General features: G+C 37.6%; 2 protein-coding genes and 1 long non-coding RNA gene across 3 annotated transcripts; 2 read left to right on the top strand and 1 right to left on the bottom strand.

Annotated features, from left to right (window-relative positions):
• Window positions 1-964: 964 nt before the first annotated feature.
• LOC121947228 (glucose-induced degradation protein 8-B homolog) lies at window positions 965-7799 on the top strand. Its single transcript, XM_042492185.1, has 5 exons — window positions 965-1124; window positions 1452-1579; window positions 3047-3243; window positions 4015-4212; window positions 6240-7799. The coding sequence occupies exons 2-5, from the start codon at window positions 1459-1461 to the stop codon at window positions 6411-6413; spliced, it is 690 nt and encodes a 229-aa protein (XP_042348119.1). The 5' UTR covers window positions 965-1124; window positions 1452-1458; the 3' UTR covers window positions 6414-7799.
• A 926-nt stretch (window positions 7800-8725) lies between these two features.
• LOC121947227 (solute carrier family 17 member 9-like) lies at window positions 8726-19169 on the top strand. The gene is made up of 13 exons (XM_042492184.1): window positions 8726-8854; window positions 11767-11964; window positions 12041-12180; window positions 13927-14026; window positions 14108-14232; window positions 15577-15676; window positions 15778-15874; window positions 15995-16082; window positions 16178-16212; window positions 16885-17000; window positions 17956-18011; window positions 18095-18124; window positions 18214-19169. Exons 1-13 carry the CDS (start codon window positions 8736-8738, stop codon window positions 18381-18383), a joined length of 1374 nt encoding a protein of 457 aa, XP_042348118.1. The 5' UTR covers window positions 8726-8735; the 3' UTR covers window positions 18384-19169.
• Window positions 18265-21437, bottom strand: LOC121947229. Its single transcript, XR_006106068.1, has 3 exons — window positions 21104-21437; window positions 20353-20416; window positions 18265-18350 (listed from the first exon to the last, which is right to left on the bottom strand). It is a non-coding gene; the product is annotated as an uncharacterized LOC121947229 (long non-coding RNA).
• Window positions 21438-23010: the final 1573 nt, after the last annotated feature.

Below are 23010 nucleotides of genomic sequence, written 5' to 3'. Positions count from 1 at the left end.
TGTATGTGCAACATTTTGTATTTACACCTTGTGCAATTTATTGGGGTGATTTGGTACAGCTAGTGCTGTTTTGTTCGGATGTAGTTTGTTTTTATTGTAACAGTGAAGGCATATCAAAGACATATCTCCCTACAGAGACAATAAAGTATATTTTATCAATATCATATTCCCTGAATAAAGGAAATAATAAAACAACCAATCTGCCCTCTGAACTACAAAGTAGGCCCATGTTCAATTACAACAGTCAGGCTAAGTGCGTTCTGCTCTCTTCTCGTCCTCATTTAATGCACACAAACACAAACACACACCAAAAAGGAAAGCGGAGGAGCCCACACAAGGCGGGCATGCAGTGACAAGGTATGACGGCAGGTCTGGCTACATGCTCTGGGGCCCGGGGCAGTAGCCCAATTTGCCCGGTTGATTAATTCAGCTTTGCCCATGTATGTGCAACTAGGCTGAAGGCTGTGACTGTGGCATAGACATATAATTCACCCCGATATTGACCCCCATTGCAGCATTCAGTCAACCCTTGAGCTCTGTATGAAAGTGTATTATTATGTTTTTATTTTTCCTTTTTTTTACTTGTTCAGATGGATAAATATGCTATATAATATAGATATATGCTACAAAAACTGACTGTGGCATATAGGCTAATTCCCCCGTATTGACCCTCATTATACCATTATATTTTTTAGCAGCACCAAGAGTCAACCCTCAAGCCTTTGCATTTATTACTCTTTAATTATATCTTTTTTTCTTCTTTTTCTACTTGTTTAGAGGTGAATAAATATGCTTTGTAATGTAGATATAGGCGACAAAAAAAACCCCCACATTTCCACATCAGATCATGTTTGACCATCCGCTGCACCGGCTGCACTGTTCCTCGGCAACCGTGACGTCACTGTCCTCACCAATCGCAGAGCTCGCAGAGCCGACGCTCCTATCGCGAGATTATCACATTAGCTCGGTTAGTTAGCTAGCCGCGAAAAGCTTGACTGTGTACCCGCTGTTTACACTTTAATTCCTCCCGAAAACCACCGAGAGCGCACCGCTAATTTATTTTCTCATTACCGTCTTCTCACTGCCGTAGAAAAGGATAACCGCCGGAGCTCGTGTTTTGCACGGTGAGTTGTGTAAACGCACACAGTCTGCTAACTAGCCAGCGCTGTTGCCCAGGAGGAAATGGGTTTGTTTTGGAAGCCTCGGAGAATCTCCTAATTATTTTTTTAGTGACGTTAGAAATTACCCAACCGTTTTTAAGCGCAGAAATATCGTCTCTGTTATTTTTGTTATTATTTCGACTTTTTTTTGCAGTGGCATATGTTTGCATTTATTTTTTCTAATATCTGTGTGCGCGCGGTTATAACGTTGCTGTTCGTGCAGGTACAAATTGTGACCAAGCTGTGTCAGCCTTGTTCACGTTTCGCTGTGATGGATTTATGTCTTTCCAGGATCCCAATGATGAGTTATGCTGAAAAGCCAGAAGACATCACAAAAGAAGAGTGGATGGACAAATTAAACAATGTGCACATACAGAGGGCGGATATGAACCGGCTCATTATGAATTACCTGGTGACAGGTGAGGCATGTCGCTCGACCACAGTTACTGTGAGTTTAGGGACTGTTCGTATTTATGCGAGGGGAGGGGGTGGTGCTAAATCGGGGAGGCACTTCAAATAAACACTAAAGCGGGATTTAAATTTTTTTTTTTTTTTTTTTTGCTTAGGGGATGGACATTTAACTTGCTATATTTTGCATTTATGATGCCATTAATTTTAAAATATATAAATATAATTTTTTTTAGGCTTTTATTGCCACAGCCTCTGTACATTGGGGTGCCGCTCTGACAACTAAAACACCAGGCACCCCAGCCATATATAAATATTGTCTACAGCAATTATCATAGCCAGATTAGGTATGTCCTGATCAAGGTTTTTTGCCCGTGATCGCAATGGGAGTCATTTTCTAGAGTATCTGCAGATACTAATTCTTGATCTGATATTTTTATTCACTTTTATAATACACATGCACGACGCACACGTAATAGTTATTAAAAGCAATTCAGTGTCTATGCTCAACAGTTTTCTCTGCAGTGCAATATGACAAAAATGTTTGCATCCAAACAGTTGCAAAGGGTTTTCTTATCTTGTTTTTTACTAAAATAAAAAGTAAACAAACTAGAAATATTTCTATATGGTTCTTTCTACATTTCCACGTAGTGCAGCATTTTCAACAATATAGCAAAGTAAACAAACTAAAATGCGTCTTCAAAAATTGCTCTTAAATCCACATAATGTAGCATCGTAATAAAAGTAAAGAACACTATAAATGAGAAATACAATCACAGTTCCAACTCAGAGTAGTGTTATAGCTAGACTTTAACATTCACAGCCACAGCAAATAAAAGTTGGTCACAGTTTGGCTTATTACAGCATTATAATAAAACTAGTTCTCTAAAAATGAACAATAAAAATTTCAGTTCCACTTAAAGTGGAGTAGCAGCTTAAGCTGAACATGAGTTGACATCCTTAGTAAAAACGGAAACTATCGTTGGATTTTCAAATTTTCGACAGTTTAGACACATCATGTGCAACAAATGCTTCAGTCAGAAAAGAAAATCTGAGTTTAAAATAGTGATATTTCATCAATTACTATGGGGGAAGGACATTCAACTTGAAATTATCATATTTTTTATTTATTTTAAATACCCTCAGTCCTTTAAAACCTGCAAGTGGGTTTTTAAAAGCATGTTTTTTTTTCCAAAATCACACTATTTCTCATAGCTAGAAACTGAAATATATTTATTTATGGTGAAGGGAGGGTCGTGCATATTCTCCAGTTACTCAAGAAATCTCAAGGAAAAATATTTGGAGCTCCAGTGAAGGTCATGATATATATAAAACAACTGATTCACATCCCAGCCACCCCCTACACTGATAAATAAAGTACAGTCCCTAAATGTACAACATGTGCAAGTCAAAATATGTAAGCCATAACTGTCCTTAACGTCTTTGCCTCTGCCTGTATCTGTTTCACATGTTTCAAGAGGGGTTCAAAGAAGCTGCGGAGAAGTTTCGGATGGAGTCCGGGATCGAGCCAAGTGTGGACCTGGACTCTTTGGATGAAAGGATAAAGATTAGAGAGATGATCCTGAAGGGACAGATACAGGAAGCTATTGCACTCATCAACAGCCTACACCCAGAGCTGCTGGACACCAACCGATACTTGTATTTTCATCTGCAGGTACATTTTCATAATGATTTGTAATCAGTTTTGATTTTAACCCTCTGAAACCTGAGCAATTAGCTTGATTTATTAAAAATGGTGGAAAGAAGGCAATGAACATTTTGCGAGAAATTACCTGAAATTAGTAAAAAAAAAAAAAAAGGAAAAGAATAAATAAAATAACTAAAATTCTAAAATAAATCAGTATATTATAATATTTTTTCCTGTAGCCTGATTATAAATGTATAATTATGAATATAGATTTCTTGATCTGTTTCCCCAGTTATTTGATAATTTTGTAATGATTCTCTTTTTAAAGCAAATTCTTTTTTTTTTTTTGTCGTTTTGTTTTGTTTTTCTTTAGAAATTGCAGGACCTTTCATACCATATTACTGATAGCATTTTGTCCCATGTTTTTGAAAGAAATCAAACCAATTCGCTTACTTTTCAGAGGTTAAAATGCTTGTGAAAGACATCTGAACGCAAGAAAACAGATGTCGCTTCAGGGTTAAAAGGGTTAATGTGTGTCTTCTGTGAACGAGAACAGACTTTAACAGCAGTGAGATAAAGGCACAGCAACAGTATTTAAGTGTAGTAAAAACTGTTAAAATAAATGGGAATAAACATTTAACCCCCTCAGCTCCCTGCAGGCATCAACCCAAATCTCCACCGAACACGATGAGATTATGTTCTTTGTCGTTATTCTTGGTTCAATATGAAAACGTTGTGATACTAGAAAAGGCTTGAACTTCAGCGTTTACTGCTTGTATTTCGTTTCCCCTCCTGCAGCAGCAACATTTGATTGAGTTAATCAGGCTAAGGGAGACTGAGTCAGCGCTGGAGTTTGCCCAGACGCAGTTGGCTGAGCAGGGGGAGGAGAGCCGCGAGTGTCTGACAGAGATGGAGAGGACATTAGCCCTGCTGGCCTTCGACAACCCGGAAGAGTCGCCCTTTGGAGATCTGCTCAACATGATGCAGCGGCAAAAGGTGGGCTGTTTTTGTTAGTGGGGGTCGACAGATATTTGTTTTTCAGGGGCGACATTGATACTGATTAGTAGTACTTAATGTGACCGATAGGCGATTATTGGAACCAATATTCATTTACAGTAACTATGGAAATATTTCTGTTGATATTTAGAATTTGGAATATAAGTTGTTTAAATGCCTTCAGTAAATGTTGAATAAAAAGTGAAACTTTTAACATGGTAAACTTTAAGTTCCCAGCAACTTTTTTTAAAATAAAGTCAGTGAAATTTTAAATTAAAAAATGAATGAATAACAAAAAGCAAAAGTTCCTCCCTTGCCGACACTTTCTGTATTATTTAGTAAATATTGCAGACTGCCGTCCCTGGTTTTTGTTTAGTGTAATACGCCAACTTTTTCATCAGTTAATTTTATCAACGATCATTAAAATAAAACACAGATACAGATAATCAGCCAGGCCGATAATCTGTCAACGCCTAGTTTTCAGTAATAATAAACATAAGACTGAATTGTTGTGTTTCACTGTTTCACCTCATTATCTAAGTTTGAGCATCAGTTCAGGGAGCTTTCATGCCTTTAGTTTGTTTGGTCCAAGCCAAGAATAAAAAACATAAGCATTATTTGTAGTATAAAGGCTCAGACACACAAAACTGACAAAGAAGTAGTGGTGACAAAGGGTGACTGTTGTCCTTCACATTGAGTATGCCATGGCCCAAAAAATACAGCCGACAGCCACCTAGCACGTATGTTCTGCGCCTCCTTCAAAGGAAATAACTCTTCATACCAGCATGCAGCAGTATTATGATATTGTCATTTGAAAAGAGAAACCACAAAACCAACAGGACGAATTCAAGATGCTACTTAGCCAGTTAGAGCAATTACACAACCGGATGTTGGAAGAACTAATTATATTTACCCTGCGCTGGCCAAAAAAGACATTACAAACCGTTTCTGCTAAAGAGCAAAGTGGTTAAAAAAATAATCTCACCTAATATAAAACGTTTCTGTTGATCTCAGGCCCTCGACTTCAGTCTTTTGTTTGCTTTCCTCACTTCCGTTTCTGTTGTCGTGCACTGAGCTGAGCAGTCAGTCAGAGTCATTTCACTCACCAACAGGCTTAGACGTCGATTCAACGTGCTGAATCGGTCAATAAACAGCCAACAAAGGCCGACTAGTGCCAACAGGACACGCTGCAAAAACTGGAGCCACAGTCGCTCACCAACAATCCAACACTGAGCGACAGCCAACCGTCTGCTTGGTGTGTCAGGCCCCGCAGGCTGCAGACTGACCGCGTGTTATTTAATGACCGAAACCAGAGAAGAAATGGCTTATTCAGCAACATTACGGATTCATTCATTCATATGTATTAACAGTTTTTAGGCCAAACTTAAAGCGTCTGGAAATGTGGCTTGAAATAGTAAAAATACACATTATATCAAAGTTTAGAGTCTACAAAAATCTGTGTGAAAAATTTTACTGTCAATATTTAAAATTTGGAATATAAAACTCCAACACAAAGCTTTGTTTAGAAACCTTTAAATTATTATTTAAAACTGAAACATTCAGCTACAGAAAGTTCCAAGCAACTTTTTTTATAAAGTGAAAATTTAATTTAATTTTAAAACTTTTTACAAAGTAAAAGTTCCTCCTGTGCTGACACTCTCTTCGCACTTTTTAATTAATTAATTTATCGTCAATTATTAACATAAAAAACCGATACAGATAATCGTCAGAATGCCAAATATTGGCCCCAATAATGGACCAGGCAGATAATCTGTTGACCCCTACTTTATATTATGCATGTAAGACCCTAAATTACATATTAAGCCAGTTTTTGGTGATATGGGTTCCCAGAGGCTTCAACAATGTGAATCAAATGTGCATACGCACAAATCAAACATGTGAAGTGTGAAAATACCTGCAGTGAAACCAGGCTGCTGGTTGTTGTCAGACGGCATGTGAGCGTGCGCCCACTGCAGGTGATAACCGCTTTATTTTAATTTGCCTGTAAAACGTCTTTTGATGCGCAGGTGTGGAGCGAGGTGAACCAAGCTGTGCTGGACTATGAAAACAGGGAGTCGACGCCCAAACTGGCTAAGCTCCTGAAGTTACTGCTGTGGGCACAGAACGAGCTCGACCAGAAGAAGGTGAAATACCCCAAAATGACTGACCTTAGCACGGGCACCATCGAGGACCCAAAGTGAACATAACAGACAAGAAGAGCCACCTTCCACGTCCCCTTAATTTATGATCAGTCAGTGACTGTGTGACAACCAGGTAACATATATGTATAAACAAATGCTACATTGTTTTTTTTTTTTCATGTTTCATTCATGAGATTAAACTTAACTCATCGTGCAAACTGTAAATTGCTGTATTTGCAAATTGACAGAAAATGATCCGTTTAAATACCGATCCTGGATTTTTAGACAGATCCTGGAGATTCAAATTGCTGTTTTATATTTTGTCTTTCTAAAGTCAGTAGTATTATTTATTGTGACCATTTCCCCCACAGAGACTTTATTTTGCAAGAGAGAGAGGGAGAGATATGACGGTGTAAATTAACAATGTTAATACTGTGGCGTTTGTGAAGCCAAAATCTAGGCGCCGCAGGACGGAGGGGAGACAAAGTGTAAAGGTTTAAACTTTGAAACAGCAGACACACCATTGATGACGCACTGCAGGAGTCTAGATTGTTTCAAATCAAGTTTAAAATTTAAATTTCTAACATAAAATGTGAGTATTTTTCAATTAAATGGAAAGATACACTTTATTAATGTAATATAGTTTAAATTAATATAATATTTAATGATTTGACGTACCTCTACAGTATGTCTATGGGATGAACTGCCTTGCAAAATGTATCATTTCACGTGTGTGTTTGTGAGGGTGAATACGTCCTGACTGTCGGGTTGAAATCAGAGAAGGCTTTTAAGCTCCCTTCGGCCTTTTCTGAGCCGACAGTACGCACAGATCCCAACGTGCTCCAAATGGTGATGTTTGGTTTTACGTTACGAGGGGGTTGAGATTAGGATAATGTTCTGCCAATCCCATTGATGGAGGGAGGATTTTACGCTGCTCGAGAGAAAGGGTAGCTCCGATCAAGAAAAGCTAAAGAATGACAGCGCCAACTACGGCGAGACTGTAGTTTGCAAACTCACATTTGAAATATATTCAGACTGGACCTGATTCTTTTGTTCATTGGCTTTGTTTTAATAATTAATGGTCAAAAGCATCGTTGAATCTGAAAAGGCGTTTTGAGAAACGGTCACAGAACTTGCTGTCCATTTTGCCACTTTTAAAAGCCGTTAGTATTTTCACTTTAACTGCATGTAAGTGTATCTTTTTTTTTCCTCAATGGGGAAAAGGCTCCTGTGCTTGTTTACTTTGTTGTTTTTTTGATTTGTTTACTTTTATATATAAAAAACAAACTTGCTGCTAGTTGTTCATCCTTAATTTCTTTTAAGGTTGTATTGTCTTTATAGATATTGGCTTTGACAAATACTGAGACCCAGAGAGCTCACATCCCTTTTATTATTCAACATTTTTAAGATCAAATTTGCAATTATTAAAATAAACAAAACTTTTGTGAACCATACAAGGGCTGTGTTTTTTCCATTTACTGAGCTCTGAGTTTGCATGACTGCAAATTATAGAGGAAAACCTACTGAGACTTAGTATATATACACCAGGGATGCAAAATGACAGGAGGCCAGGGGCCAGTTGCAGCAGCCCCATATGTTTTCGGATTGTAGGACATTTCATTCAAGTTTCTAGGATTTTATGACATTAGGGGCATAGCTAGGAAGTAGTTGAAATTAGCTTTACCAGCTTAAAAAAAGTGATGCTTACACATTAATGCATCATTAATAATAATAATAAATAATAATAATAATAATAATAATCCATTAATATAACATATATATGTTATTCTGTGTATAGTGTTCTTTTACTGTGGTACTGTTGAGTATATTTTTATGCTTATATAGGCTAATATTGTAGTACCAAAAACTACTGTGTTACAGTGGTGGAAAAATAATTTTCATTTTTCTACAAAAGGAAAAGTAGCAACACTACAGTGTAAAGATACTCCCATTACTGTATTCAAAAAAGTGTATATTAATTTATATTTTTAGCTTTAATACAGGACTTTCACTTGAAACGGTACTTTTACACTGTCATGTTGCTACTTTTAATTTTCCTTTAAAAAAAAGAAAAATCAGAATACTTTCCACCACTGTTATAGAGTAGAGTCAATGGTATTTAAAAAAAATTATAATGGTTGTCAAAACTAACAGCTTGAAACCACAACCTCTTCTGAACTTGGCAGCTCATTTTAAACTCTAAAACCACTGCAAAGCCTCTCTTGTCATTCCTGTAAATCACAAACAGGTTCCCCTTTCGGGTTTTGTTCCAACAAGTTTGACTTGTTTGGCTCGTTTGCCTGAGGATATGATGTAAAGCGAGGGCCCGCCTCTCAGAGGGAGAGGGGCACTGATACCAGGGAGGACACCACTGTTGTCTGAATGGCTGACGAGCGCACATCAGACGACAGGACTGGCTCCAATGGTTCTCTGCTGGATCATAAAGTTTACATCGCCAATGACTCCAACAAAGAGGAGGAAGAACGAAACCTGTGGCCCAGGTGAGACCGCACAAGGGTTAGATCACACTAAAGATACCTCAGGCTTCTTCAACTGGGATTTTACAAAATGTGCATCATTTGATGTAACATATATCATCAGCCTACATGATACAAGATTTAAACGAGCAGACTGAAACAGATATGCTGATAGCGTATTTGCATTTACCAGCATCAGAGGCAACTTTGTCCTCTCTGGAATTGGATTTGTTGTATGGCCGGACTCATTGCATGCCTCAGTCGGTCTGTCTGTCAACAACTTTGGTCCAAACTGAAATATAACAACTACTGTATGGATTGCCATGGAAATTTCCACACACATTCATAGCCCGAAGAGGATGAATCCTACCGACTTTGGGGATTCTCTGACTTTTCCTGTAGCGCTACCAACAGGGTGACATTTTGGGTTTTTACTGAAATGTCTAAACGCTGACATTTATAGACACTCATGGTCCCCAGAGGATGAATTGTGATAAATTTGGTGAGCCCTGAAAGGCTGATTTATGGTACGGCGTTTTACACTTTGGACATAAGTATTAGCTCAGCAAATATGCAAATTGGTAATCTCCATAGTAACCAGAGACCCCCTGAGTTTTTTTTCACTGCTAGTCTATTTCTGTTGCTTTTAGTGAATCGTAATCTGCACAGACAGCTGTTTAAAATTATGTAACTTTCTCGCTGTATGTGTGTTTAACCCTTTGAAACCTGGGCAAAGTGGCTTGATTTTTTTTTTAAAAACATGGGAAGAGGGCAGTGAGGAACTTCAAAAGAAACGACCCAAAAAATGAGTGAGAAATTAGCAAAAAGTACAAGAAAATTACCAGAATATAAGATAATAAAAAAAGGGAATGTAAGAGAAAAACTGTATAACAAATGTAGTAATTGTAGAAATACAATACAATACAATGTAGAAATGATTTAAAATATATAATTATAATAATGATAAAGTTCTTGCAACATTTTTTCCTAGCTTTAATAAAAAATTGCAGGACGTTTCTTGCCAAGTTGCTCATTGCCTTTTTTCCATGGTTTTGAAAGGCATATAATCAACTTGCACAGTGTTCAGCGGTTCTGATACTTGTGAAATGCATCTGAATGCAGCAAAAGAAAAGTGATGGTAATCTAGGCTTCAACAGTAATTTATACATTAATTGATCAGCACCCAGTCTGAGTAGCATATTTCCCAAACTGGCTACTCTGGGAAATAAAATCAATAAATCAGTACAAGCACAGTTGATTCCACCTGTGTAGCTTACATGAAAAATATATTTTTTTTTACTAGTAAAGGTTTGTCACCCTGGGGAATGCAGTCTAACCAGCTGCATACCTCTCAGGTCACCAGGAGCTGCTGCTGACAGACGGCTGCTTCTGCAGACAGAAACACTGAATACAGGTTGGAGTCAGTGTGGATCGAAAACTACTATCACCATTGCAAAGATATTACCAAAAATGAAAAAATATGATGTCTGCAATATAAAATCCCTCCAGTGTGCAACATGAAGGTAAAGTGCTGCATAGCAGTTTTTACTGTAGAACATATGTCCTCTCTGGCCCCCCAGCAGCTCACCAGTTTAAAAGACTATGTCCTTACTGCAGCAGCCGCAGGTTCAATTCCAACCTGTGGCCCTTTGCTGAATATCATGCCCTCTCTCTTCCATGTTCACTCTGAAACTCCTATCCTATCACATAAGGACAAAAAGCCCCAAAAATAATCTTTGAAAAATAAAAGCTGTCTGTCAGCAGCAACTCCTGCAGAGCTGAGAGGACAGCAGCCGGCCAAACTGTCGTCACCACACCGACTGACAGCTGATACTCACTGAACAAAAATACTCGTCATGTCAGCTCCATGGGAAAAAAATCAACAGTGTTTACTGATACATTGACTTTATTTCCCAGCCCACTGAAGCGAATGAGGGGAATCTGCCGCCCACAGACATATTGGGCACTGATCAATCAATAAATATACGATAAATTAGTTAAAAACATATACAGACTACAGCATGATATTTATGTGACTGTATTTAGTGAAGATTACCCCTCACTAAATTCATGAGAAACAACATTTTGATGAAGCATCAATTGTTGCACTGCTGCTTCTTTCGAATGACACTCTTCAAAAGTGTTGAATTTCCCAACCATAAATCAGCCTTTATGGTTCACTATGCAGAATTATCAGTTACTGTATGTAAACATGCTGGCCAGTAAAAGTGACTATAAAAGTCGACCCCAGATTCAAGCTTGTTCAATGTTTTACCTTGCTGTATCTTTTCGGAACTGTGTCTCGCTGATTACAGTCTGGCACCTGATCACAAACTTATTATAAAACCCTGACCACACCTCAGTGTTGTCCATAAACACCCTGCACACAGAAAATTAGCAAATACAGGCAGAGAGTCTGCAGAGTCTGCAGAAAAATACACATGCTTTCAGCAGACACACAGTTCGCTGGATAAGCAGTATGGAGACATTTTGTGGTTTTATTATGTATATTTTTAACACTGAATCCTGGCCACCATCTGTTTCAGTTGTTTGGGAGATTAGTGCAATGCCTTTTGCCCTTGACACTGGCAGTGTTTTGTTTACTGTAAAACTTCACCTGACTTTCCATCTGCATGAGGGTGGGTATACTATGACTGAATTTTCATTTTTCAGTGGACTATACCCTTAATTTCAGTACAGAAGCGACTTGATGTTCACTAAGATTAAGTGGGGGAAAAAAGTGGTCACATCGATATTGATATTGGCCAAATGAGCCGTTATATCAGCATATCTAATGTCGTCAAAGACTCTAATATGCATCACTAAATGTGAGCATGTTGCTTACTTTATTATTTGGCTCAAAGTACTGCTGTTAAGGAACATCCTCCCAAGACTAATTATGTTTTTGTCTTGTCCTTTTCTCTTCACGTGTTTAGACAGCTTGCTCGAAAATGGATAACGATGCTGTTTATGGGATCCTGCCTCCTCTACTGCACCAGGATGGCCATGCCGATCTGTGCGGTGTCAATGGCCACCACTTTCCACTGGAGTAAAATCGACTCTGGTCTGGTTCTGGGAGGATTCTTGTGGGGTTACTGTTGCACACAGATCCTGGGAGGCTATGCCAGTGATAAGTAAGCAAATCATCTGGTAAACGCCGTGACATGATTTCAAATAGCAAGTTAATAATTGACTCTGTGGTTTTATCAGAGTGGGAGGAGAGCGCGTCCTGTTCATGTCTGTGGTCTCGTGGGCTCTGATCACAGCCGGTACTCCTCTTTTGGCCCACTTAAGCTCACACACCCTCGTTCTCATGACTATGGCCAGGTTCCTCATGGGACTAATGCAGGGTGAGTACTTTACCAGTTACAGTGCTGAAATAGCAAAGCACCTAAAGGAGCAGTTCAGCATTTTGGGAAATAGGTGTTAACTTTAATTCCGGGAGTTAGATAAGAAGATCGATGCCACTTTCATGTCTATAAGATAAAAATGAAACGACAGCCAGTAGTTGGTTTGCTAAAATCCTGCTCACCTGTTTGTTTGAGCACATTATAAGTCACAATATCTCAATAAAAAAATGTGTTAAATTCAACTCAACACGATTAAGCTATCTGCACTACTCAGTTTAGGTATGTTATGCTGAAAAAATCCACTAGATGTCACTGCGTCTTTAAATAATCTTTAAGTAAAAAAAAAAAAAAAAAAAAGAAAGAAAAAAAAGCTCTACCAAACAGTTGATTTGGCATTTTATGGTAAAGGTCGTGAAGCTACGCAAATTAAATTGAAATTGACTATTTGCTGAGATATAAATGAACTTCTGATCATATGGTGAGAAAATTTCCAAATTATGATTTTTTATTGTTTAAAACCATGTTTTGATTTTTTGGTTGGATTGGCCTGTTATGGTAAAAGTATTGATGTTAAGATAATAAATTTGATTTTTTATGAAATGAGAAAACAATGACTATTCAGTATTGTTAATATTTAATGTTATTCCATTATATATTTGGTGGAAAAAAATTATATCAGTATGATTTTTTCATTATTTCTGAGACTTACTGTAATGCTAATTATGTGTGGGAATACTACTAGCACTAGTAATACTACAGATTGCATGGTCACAAATTGATATATATTGGTATACTAACACATTACAGGCATTATAACAGTAAATCATTTGTAATGCATTTTTTCTGTCTGCTTTACCATCACCATGAACGGCCATTACAACCATTAAAGGTTGTATCCAGGTCTCTTAATACATCCTTGCAGAGGTGCTTGCATGGATGTATAAAGAGAACTGGATGTAGTGTTGGAGACTGAGCGGCTAACTTCCAGTTTAGCTCTCTGCTAACTTGAACTTGATAAAATGATATATGACTGTGTGGCTCTTCTACACGTAAAATTGGTTAAAACCCCAGTGCCGTTACTAGGGGCTGCTGGCATGGATGCGTCAAGAGAACCTGATAGTTTTCGGAGGGCCCGTGCCTTCTAATGAAAGTTGCTGAGCGGCGCATGAAGCCAAAACATTGACTTCTTGGATATAAAATTACCCAGGTATTTTGTATTGTAAGACCAGTTGAGCAGGCACACTGGAGACTCGCCAGCTGAGCAATTAACTTCCAGTTTAGCAGTCCGCTAATTTAGACAGGCATAAAATGATTAGATTATGTGGCTGTTCTAGTTTCTCAACTTGCTCTCGGACCAAATGGATCATATTCTTGTTGTTTGTCATTTTGCGAGGGTTGTGTCGTTCAAAAAGTGTAACCATTGATTTACTGACATCTCTTTCACAATGCACGTCAAAAAAAAAAAAAAGTATTTTTGGGCCCAATAGCATTACATGACTAACTTTTAAGTTAAAATTTACACAAATTTAACATACGTGCTGTACAGACATGATAGTGGCATACATTTTCCCACATTTTTTCACTTTTAATTTTTCCATTTTCCTTTTTAACGTTAGCCAAAGTGAGTAAGTATGCTTCCCAAAATGTTGAATTATTCCTTTAAATAAGAGTTCCTGGTGCTGCAGGAAATACACTCTACAGTGAACATTTATGCAGAGGCTGAGTTTGTCCTATGATGTCTTATAGGTGTTTTTTTTCCGTCTTTGGCCAGCCTTTGCTCACAGCGTGTAGCGGAGGGAGAGAGGGGCTTTTTAATGAGCACCATGAGCAGTGGTAGCCAACTTGGGTATGTTGTAAACAAAGCGACACACACATCAGTCCACACGCTGTTTATCTCTGGTGACACCTTGTTTTGTTGTTTTTTCAGGACGTTGTTAGCTGGTGGGATGGGCTCCCTGATGCTGCACCAGTATGGCTGGGAGAGCATGTTCTACTGTACTGGTTTCCTTACTGGACTCTGGGCGCTCATTGTCTGGCTGTGTTTATTAAAAGGTGACAACACTGGTCAGTCACGTGTCCCTGAATAACAAAGTGACCATAAGCTGTCTCTTTGCTGTCCTCGATGACCTGGACAGACTATGGAGAGGGCAAAAATGAGCTTTCCTGAAATACATACATTTCCTCTCCCCTGTAGTGTTATTGATCAGTCTAGTTTGTTTTGCTGTGAGCTGTAGCGTTTTGGAGATATTGGCCGTAGAGCTGTCGGCCTTCTCTCCAGTAAAGTGGAACTAGATGGCACTCAATTTGTGGGGCTCAAAGCGCCAAAAAAAGACGTTAAAAAAACTCAACAGCAGTGTCTCTTTCCAGAAATCCTGACCCAGTTACTCTAGATAATCCAGAGACTTTGTTGGCAGCAGTTTCATGTAGGAACTATTTTCCTTCTGCCAAATTACACCATCAATGCTGCGCAGAAGAAGAGTGAATGGATGAGAAGCTTGTGCTGTAACTAACGTTTTTTTAGATGGTCAATTAATTGATTGGTTGTTTGATCTATAAAATGTCAGAAAATAGTAAAAAATGATAATTCGTTTTCCAGAGCCCAGGATGATGTCCCCAAATGTCATTTTTTTGTTGTTTTGTTGTGTTTCGTTGTCCACATTACAAAGACAATTAATTTATTGTCTTAGAGGAGGAAAGGAATCAATACTAAGACTTTTTATATGTTTTTCTTAAAAAAAAATGACATGAATGTATGTACAAAGCAGCACAAAACAGCTCGGACATGACATGACATTTATAAGTGGCTAAAAACAATAAAAATGTAAAAATAGTAAGCAGTATATCCATTCCCAACCCTCACCAGCCAGTACAACATAGAGGCAGCGTCAAATAAATAAATACACTACATAGACATTTATTTAGTAGCTGGCAACTAATGAATAATTGCAGCTCTACCTCACAGCACAAGCTTTGACAAGACAACTGCAAAGGGTGTAGTTAGATACATAGAAAGAAAATAGTTCCTACATTAAACTGCTTACAACAAGGTCTGGGGATTATCTTGAGTAACCGGGTAATGATCATTATTTTATTTATTTATTATTTTTTTGGTGCTTTGAGCACCACAAACCGAATGCCACCTAGTTCCATTATATTGGAGAGAAGGCCGATATCTCTGTGGCCAATATCTCCAAAACTCTGCAATTCAAACTAAAACAATGTGGATAAATAAAAAGCACTACAGGTAAAAGAAAAAATCTGCATTTCTGATTTTGGTGTGAACTGTCCTTTTAATTCTTTTTTTTACTGTAATATCTTTACAATAATGTACAATCATTTTGAACAGATTTATGGTTCCCTGAAGATGAATAACAAAACGTGCAATGTGTGATTCAGGTGCAGAAGTCGCCCCCAGACAGATAAAAACAAGTTACGACCCACAGTGGAGTTTGTCAAGAGCGCGCTGGCTGAGTCTCTTGAAGAAGTCATCTGTCTGGTAAAGCTCGCGGTATTTAATCCTTCACTGTTCACTAACACACACTTGAGTTTTGACCCTGAATCCATCTCTGTGTCTCTGTTTGTCGTCCTCTCTCTAAGGGCCATGGTGTTTACTCACATGTGCCTGGCGAGCACATGCTACACTTTACTGTGCTGGTTGCCGACATACTTCAAAGAATCATTTCCACATGCCACGGTATTTGTTTTCTCCACCATGTGTTGCCATATAGCAACGAACACTAGATTTTTTCCATGTCGACACTCTTTGCACAGCCTCAGGTCTCTTGTGTAAATGTCAGCCTGTCTGTTCTTGCAGGGTTGGGCGTATAATGTGATTCCATGGCTTGTTGCAATTCCTTCAGCGCTTGCTGGAGGATATATCTCAGACTTTTTCATCAACCAAGGTATTATTATTCTTATTTATTTATTCCACCTTATGTTTTAAGGTCAGTTACTGTGCTTTTTATTTTAAAAAGTTTTTTTTTCTTTTTTTCTGTAGGATACAGTGTAGCGTTGGTGAGAAAAACAATGCAAGTAAGTGTGGAAAGACTGTTGTTATTGTACAGTCGTTCAGTGCACCGTAGCTGTGTTTTCATGTGGTGAAAAGACTGGCTGACTGGCAGCTGAAGAGCTCAAGGTGGAATTTTTGTATCTGCTTCAAACATGTAATTACATGCTTTCGTGCTGCAAGCAAGTGATGTGAATCACAGTTACATTTTGGGTGATGTGTTTGCCTCTGTCGGAGGGAGAGAAAAAAATTATTATTATTACGTTACTGTTTATATTCCTTCTTTTATCATTATTTTTGTTTGCATGTCTTTTTTAATATAATTTTTTAATCTTTATTTTCTTATTATTATCTGTCTTCTTAATAATGTGTTGTTGTATCTAATCTCTTAATTCTACTGTGATTTTAACTTGGCCTTAATTTAGCATTAGCATTTGGCTTCTATTGTAATATTGCCTCAGAGGTATCTTGCTATTGCTTTGCTTTGTTTGTCAAAGCGCTGTGTAAACTCTGTTTTAAAAGTCTGAAATAAATTAAACGATTATTATCATTATCATTATCATTATCATTATCATTATCATTATCATTGTTATTATTATTATTATAGTAAGTTCCATTGTTGCTCTTTTGTTTACATTTAATTTTAGATCATGAATTGTTCTTTTAAATATCTCACCTGGCCGTCTCTTCCTCCTCAGTGCTTTGCGATGGGAGCAATGAGCGTGTTTATTGTGCCTCTGTCCGGAGCGGTCACGTTTCCCACTGCTGTGACTTTCGTCTCTGCTGCTATCGGTCTATCCACCTTCAGCAGCAGGTATGTTACATTTTAAAAAATATTCTGTCTGTGTGTTTAAACTGTTGAAACGTCAGTTGATTATGTATGTAAATATATATTATGTGTAATAGGTCAGGGAAATTTAGCTCAGCTAACATTTACAGGATGGTGCTGGTGTTTTATTTTAATACACTGCTGTTTGGAAAAGTTTGCATCCAACTGAAATATTGGTGTGCCAGGGCTTAAAAAAAACTTTCCACAACCTAAAGCATTTAGAAAATACAGAGTACACCTCTGACACCTAACTGAACCAAATGACGCTGTTGTAGAGGGCGTACAAGTGTGTGTCTGCCATTTTCAAGACAATACCATTAAGAGAGCACAACTTATACTTATACTCATGTGTTCACCTGTCTCTCAGTATTATTCCACTACCCGACCCTCAACTCAACATCTTCATTTACTGTATACACCACTTTACACACAGCACAGTTGAATCAAAGTGCAGCCCAGAGAGAAAACACACTCTATACTAATAAAATCACATGGTTGCACAGATCAGGGGATGTAGGCTGCCACTATAAAAGTGAGGCAGTTTGGCCCACTGATGTGTTAATGAAGGTTAAAAACAAAAAAACAACAACAAACAAACAGTGGAGATCTTTTGTATGGAAGCCCTAAGTGGCCATACATTTATACATTTTTTCTTCCATTTTCCTGAGATAATAGGACAATTTTCTCGTGATCGAGTGATAATGAAACCGTGTTTTCCCAAGATAACAACATAATTTTCTTACTGCACCAGGACCCTCAATTCATCGAAAGATTTGTGGATTTTGGTCTTTTAATGAGATCTACTGATAATAAAAAATTAAAATATCATCAGACTTATCCATTACTGCCAGTTGTATTTTTACAGCGTTGTAAACTGGTAAAACTGAGTTAACAGTGCTGTAGATTTGGATTTTTCTGTAATGACTTTGACGTGTTTCAGTGGCGTGGGAGTGAACGTGCAGGATCTCGCCCCGTCATGTGCTGGCGCCCTCTATGGTGAGTCTCCAACAGGCTACGTTTTAGTTTCATAAAACTCTGCCAGTCTGTTTTTGTTGATCAACTTCTCTTTGCTGCAACAGGTTTTATGAATATGTTCGGTGCCTTCATGGGTACGTATCCAAGATGTTTTTGCAGTAAAAAGCACATTTTGAATTTCTACTGATCTTAAACGTCCTGTTCTTTGGTGTGTGTTGGACAGGACTGGTGTTGGTGTCCGTGTCAGGTTACCTGATTGAGGTCACGCAGTCGTGGGCCATCGTGTTCTCCCTCATCACTTTAGTAAATGTCGCAGGCCTCGGGATTTTCATCTTCTTTGGAGACGCTCGTCGAGTCGACCTGGAAGATTACAGCCCGGTTATTGTGATTTAACGCAGACATTTCTGTTGCAATTTCCAGTCTGGATCTGATCTGTGAGTCCGGACGTTAAATCTCAATCCACATTCAGTCACATTTCATCAAAATTAGAGTTAATTCTGAATCATTCTTCGCTTAAACTGTGAACAATATAGAAAAACTATCAACAAAGTACAGTAATTAACAAAAAAAAAGGACAAAGGAAGCACAACTTTGCTAATCATAAAAGGTAAAATACTGCAAACATTCTCTCTTAAAAATGAAGGAACTTAACTTCTGTGCAAGTTTTTTTGTGTTTACTTTAAATCACTGTGGGTTAAACTAAACTGACTACACTGTACAAATATTTAAGGCTGTAGAAATATTAAAAATAGAAAGTTTAATTATTGCACAGAAATGTTTACATGAACAGTGACTATGAAAAAATGCAAGCTGCTGACGACACCTGAAGACTTTAAAAGAGATGTGCGATGCTGATGACTGATTTTAAGGAATACTTCAACTACAAAATTGAATATTTGTAAATCAGTTAAGTCTTGCAGTGTTAGCTTGAATTTGTGTAGAGAACTATTTATTGATAATCCACATTTAACAACAAAAAACCCAAACTATATCAAAATATCTGTTGTTCTGACAACAGAAATAAACAAGTTCGAGTTTACATGTCATACACAATTCTGAAAAGTAGCAAGTTTTCTACCCTGTAAGTGCCTTTTCATGTTAGCATGATGTCACAGTGATTCAGTCTATATCAAAATTTGTTTACAAACTCTTACGCAACTTGCGTAGTATAATCCAAGTCTCATTTATCTAGTCGTTTGTTCAGTATTTCCCAAACACATGCATTTTCTCTAAAAAAAAAAAAAAAAAGGGTGTTACCGCAAATTCAGCCCGTCCCTGCTGTGACCCATCGCTGCATATTTAACTATTTAAAACAGGTCAATTCTCATTTCATGGTAGAGTTGCGGGCAGCGTATTGATTTGCTCACTTTCACTGGCCCTCAAGATTTCACTGCAAAAAGTTCACCTAAACATCATAAACATTTCAACATGCATCACATTTTTTTTAATTAAACATTTCAGGCTGCAACAATCCCCAAAACATCCCACAAAAACCCGGAGGGGCCGGCTACATTTGGAGTCTGCCTTTAAAGGTTTTAATTTTAGTTAAATTTTAAAACGTTATGTTTTACCGAAAATGCACAGGGAAGCAGTGAACATTCACCTGGACACATGAGATCTGGATTACACTGCACAAGAATGTAAGACTTTATAAACTGAAGTTTTAATGAAGTTTTCTGTTGTTAAATGCAGTCCTCAATCATCAAACATCATCATCTGTTTGCTGTTTTCTGTGGAGGCATGTGAGAAAAGTTTTCTACATGAATTCAAGGTAACACAAGTATTATTTTGAGTCAGCACTGGTCTGCAGAGTAATAAAAGTTAAAAAATTATTTTCTTCAAGGTTAAAGCAACAACCTCTCATTAAAAGGCCAATTATATGCTAATTATTATATACTTTTTTTTTTTTTTTAAAGATAAACATATTTCCGAGAAAGCTGGTGATGTCGTTACTTTGGCAAACGTAACTCAAAGAGGAGTAAATATTACATTTGATGAGGATTATTTTCTCCTGCAGATTTGGTGCTTTTATTGTATTTAAATATTTAAATGTGTCTTTGGTTTATTTTTGGCCAAAATGTTAAAATCTCAGAGTGATTGCAGTGGCGTTAATGAGAGAGGAGGCACGGAGATTTGTGTCATTGTGAACTTTAAAAAAAAACAAAAAACAAAAAACAACAAAACAGCTCTTTTATATATATTTATAATTACATTATAAATATTTATTTCACTGAGCACTTTTTAAAAAACAAACAGTGTTTCAGTTTCTTTACTATTGTACAGTTTGGTTATGGTGTTTTTCAACTTTCACACTCATGTACATGTTTTGGTCTTTGTAAAATATAAAATTTTAATGAATTACCTTGTTTAAAGACTCTCGGGTGTCAGCGTCCATCTTTCATGGTTCAAGATTTTCTGCAAGAGTTCTGCACAACAGATTAAAAAAAAAAAAAAAGTTTGATTGAATTTTGTGTTAAGATTTCATTTTCATTTAAGAATCCGTGTATGGTATTTTGATTATTTAATTAAATTAAATTATTTGTAAGTGAACTTTAATTTTCATGGGCATAAAAAGATAATTAGGAAAAACAAACATTCAGTGCATTTGTTCTCACATTTTATTATGTTGCAGCTAAAATCAAACCAAACACAGGATTTTTCATCAGAATCAGAAAAACTTCACTGATTCCAGCAGGGGGGGAAACTGTGATCCGTTGATGTAGAGCACAGGGAATTATTGAAAGTAAAAATAAGAAATATGTAAAAAAAGAAATAAAATATGTGTATTATACACCAGTATGAAAAATAATTTAACATGTAAAATATATATATAATATGCTAAATTTGTATGGTGTGTAAAAATGTGAAAAAGTGGCTTATACAATATACAAACTAGCATGTAAAAGTTTAGAAATGTAAAAAATACGTGCATAATGCTACAAGGTACAACCCGATATATACACAAGCAGAGAACAGAAATACATACAATATGTGGATTATGTTATTCTAGACAAATTTATTAATAAAAAAAACTAAATTATCAAATTGACATTACACATCTGACAGTGTTTACAACTACAGTTTTTCTAAATATGATATCAAAATTTGCACACCTGAATTTAGGGATTTCCTGCTGTTCTTCTCTGCAGATCTTCTTCAGCGCAGTTATCAGACCGGATGATCTTGTTTTTAAGTCTTTTAGGTGCTTTTTTGCAAACTCCGAGCAGCTCTCATGTGTCTTTCACCTCAGCCCTCCTCCTGATTGCTCAGTTTGTCCAGCTTCCTTTAACAATTGAAGCATTATGAAGCCGCTGTGCTGCTGTGAAGCACTGCTTTTTGCTCTGATGTGCACGGTGAGTTGTAAATGGACAGGTGTGTGTTTCCTCTAATCATGTCCAATCAGTTGAATTGACCACAGGTGGACTCCAATCAATACGTAACATCTAAAAGTGGATCCTGAGCTAAGGAACTATAAGGTGTCACAGCAAAGGTTCTGAAAACGATTATTAATGTGATTTATTTATTTATTTTCCTTTTGATAGAGTGATGCAAAAAATAAATATAAAAAATATAATAAAAAATATATAAAAGCTTGTTTTCACTTTTCACTCGGATTTATCCTTTACTATATTACAATAGTTCTTGCACATAAATAAAATGATAAAACTGACAGAAGGATGCTGGTGGGAAAAGAGCCGCCCTGCAGCTCTCCATTGATCACCGGCCGGTCCGGCTTCAGCACCGCGGTCAGCGCCCCTCTCTGCCCGCAGACAGTGACCGACAGACTGCAGCACAGACACGAACCGACACATGAACCCGGTGTGACAGACGGTTTAACGGGGGCAGCATTCAGCGTTTGATAGCGAGGATACGTCATGACGTTACTGCTTCAGCCTATGAGGACCGGGACACGCAAATCAGGACGGAGAGGCTTTTGATGTAGAGAAATGTCTGATATAAAAAATGTAAAAAAAAGAAAAGGAGAATCGGTGTGTTCGGTGTTTTAACCCGCAGGTGTGATCGGACTGAAGCTCCGCTTTTTCTCTGCAGAGTCTAAACCGGACTACATCACCGGGCCTGTCCGCCTGCCTCTAACCGATGCTCGGTATTGTTTGGCCTGCTTCACCTCCGTCTCTTTGGACCTCATAATGCGGGATGTTTCCGCCGAGGAGCCAACCGGAGACTCAGATGCTGCGGAATGAAGGCAGCTGCGGGACACTGGACACATAATGATGGCGTTAATATTTGGAGGTGATTATCAACAAGGACATGAAAAAAAGATGTGTGTTATTTGATGCAGACAGAGCTGTTTAAAATGTGTGATTATTATATTTTTTTTAAATGCAGATCATGTTTGAGGACATTTTAAATACCCTTGCAGGCTTTTGCATTGATGGCGCCCAGGCCTGTCGAGTCATTTCTGTGTGTGTGTGTGTGTGTGTGTGTGTGTGTGTGTGTGTGTGTGTGTGATCCCGTGATGCTCTCACAGCTCCAACTTTTCCTCGGTGCGGGTGCAGGATTGCCGCTCCTCGTGTTCACGGCGGACCTTGATTTATTAGCTATACAATTAAGGCACGCGGTGAATGCCAAGAGAGGAAATCTCAGTCTCAGCGTCCTGCATCATGAAGATGGAGAGATTTAAAATAACTGCAGCGAGAAAACACCTGCCTGAGCTCACAGGAACAAAGACTGCCTGTTTTCTCCAATATTTAACACAACCACACTGTTTTTAGTGCAGATTTTTTGAAGTTTTCCATAAAGATTACAATGAGACTGTCACATATATCAATAATTCCAAACTGAATGGGGATGTAAGTAATTTGTGATGTAGAAAAAAATCATATTTTGGTGGAGCTACTGAGGCTACAACTAATAATTGTTATATTTATCGTTTATTACTTATGGATTGTATTGTATATCTAATCAGAATCAGAATCAGAAGTAGGTTTTCAGGAACAAAGAATTAGCCTCCCTGTATCAGTGCATAGTAATCAAAATAAAAGTAAAAAATTTTAAAAAT

The sequence above is a fragment of the Plectropomus leopardus genome, chromosome 8, assembly GCF_008729295.1.
Source record: "Plectropomus leopardus isolate mb chromosome 8, YSFRI_Pleo_2.0, whole genome shotgun sequence".
In the NCBI taxonomy this organism is placed as follows: Eukaryota; Metazoa; Chordata; class Actinopteri; order Perciformes; family Serranidae; genus Plectropomus; species Plectropomus leopardus.
Note: the sequence above shows the minus strand (reverse complement) of the source record. Positions and strands in the feature narration are given on the sequence as shown.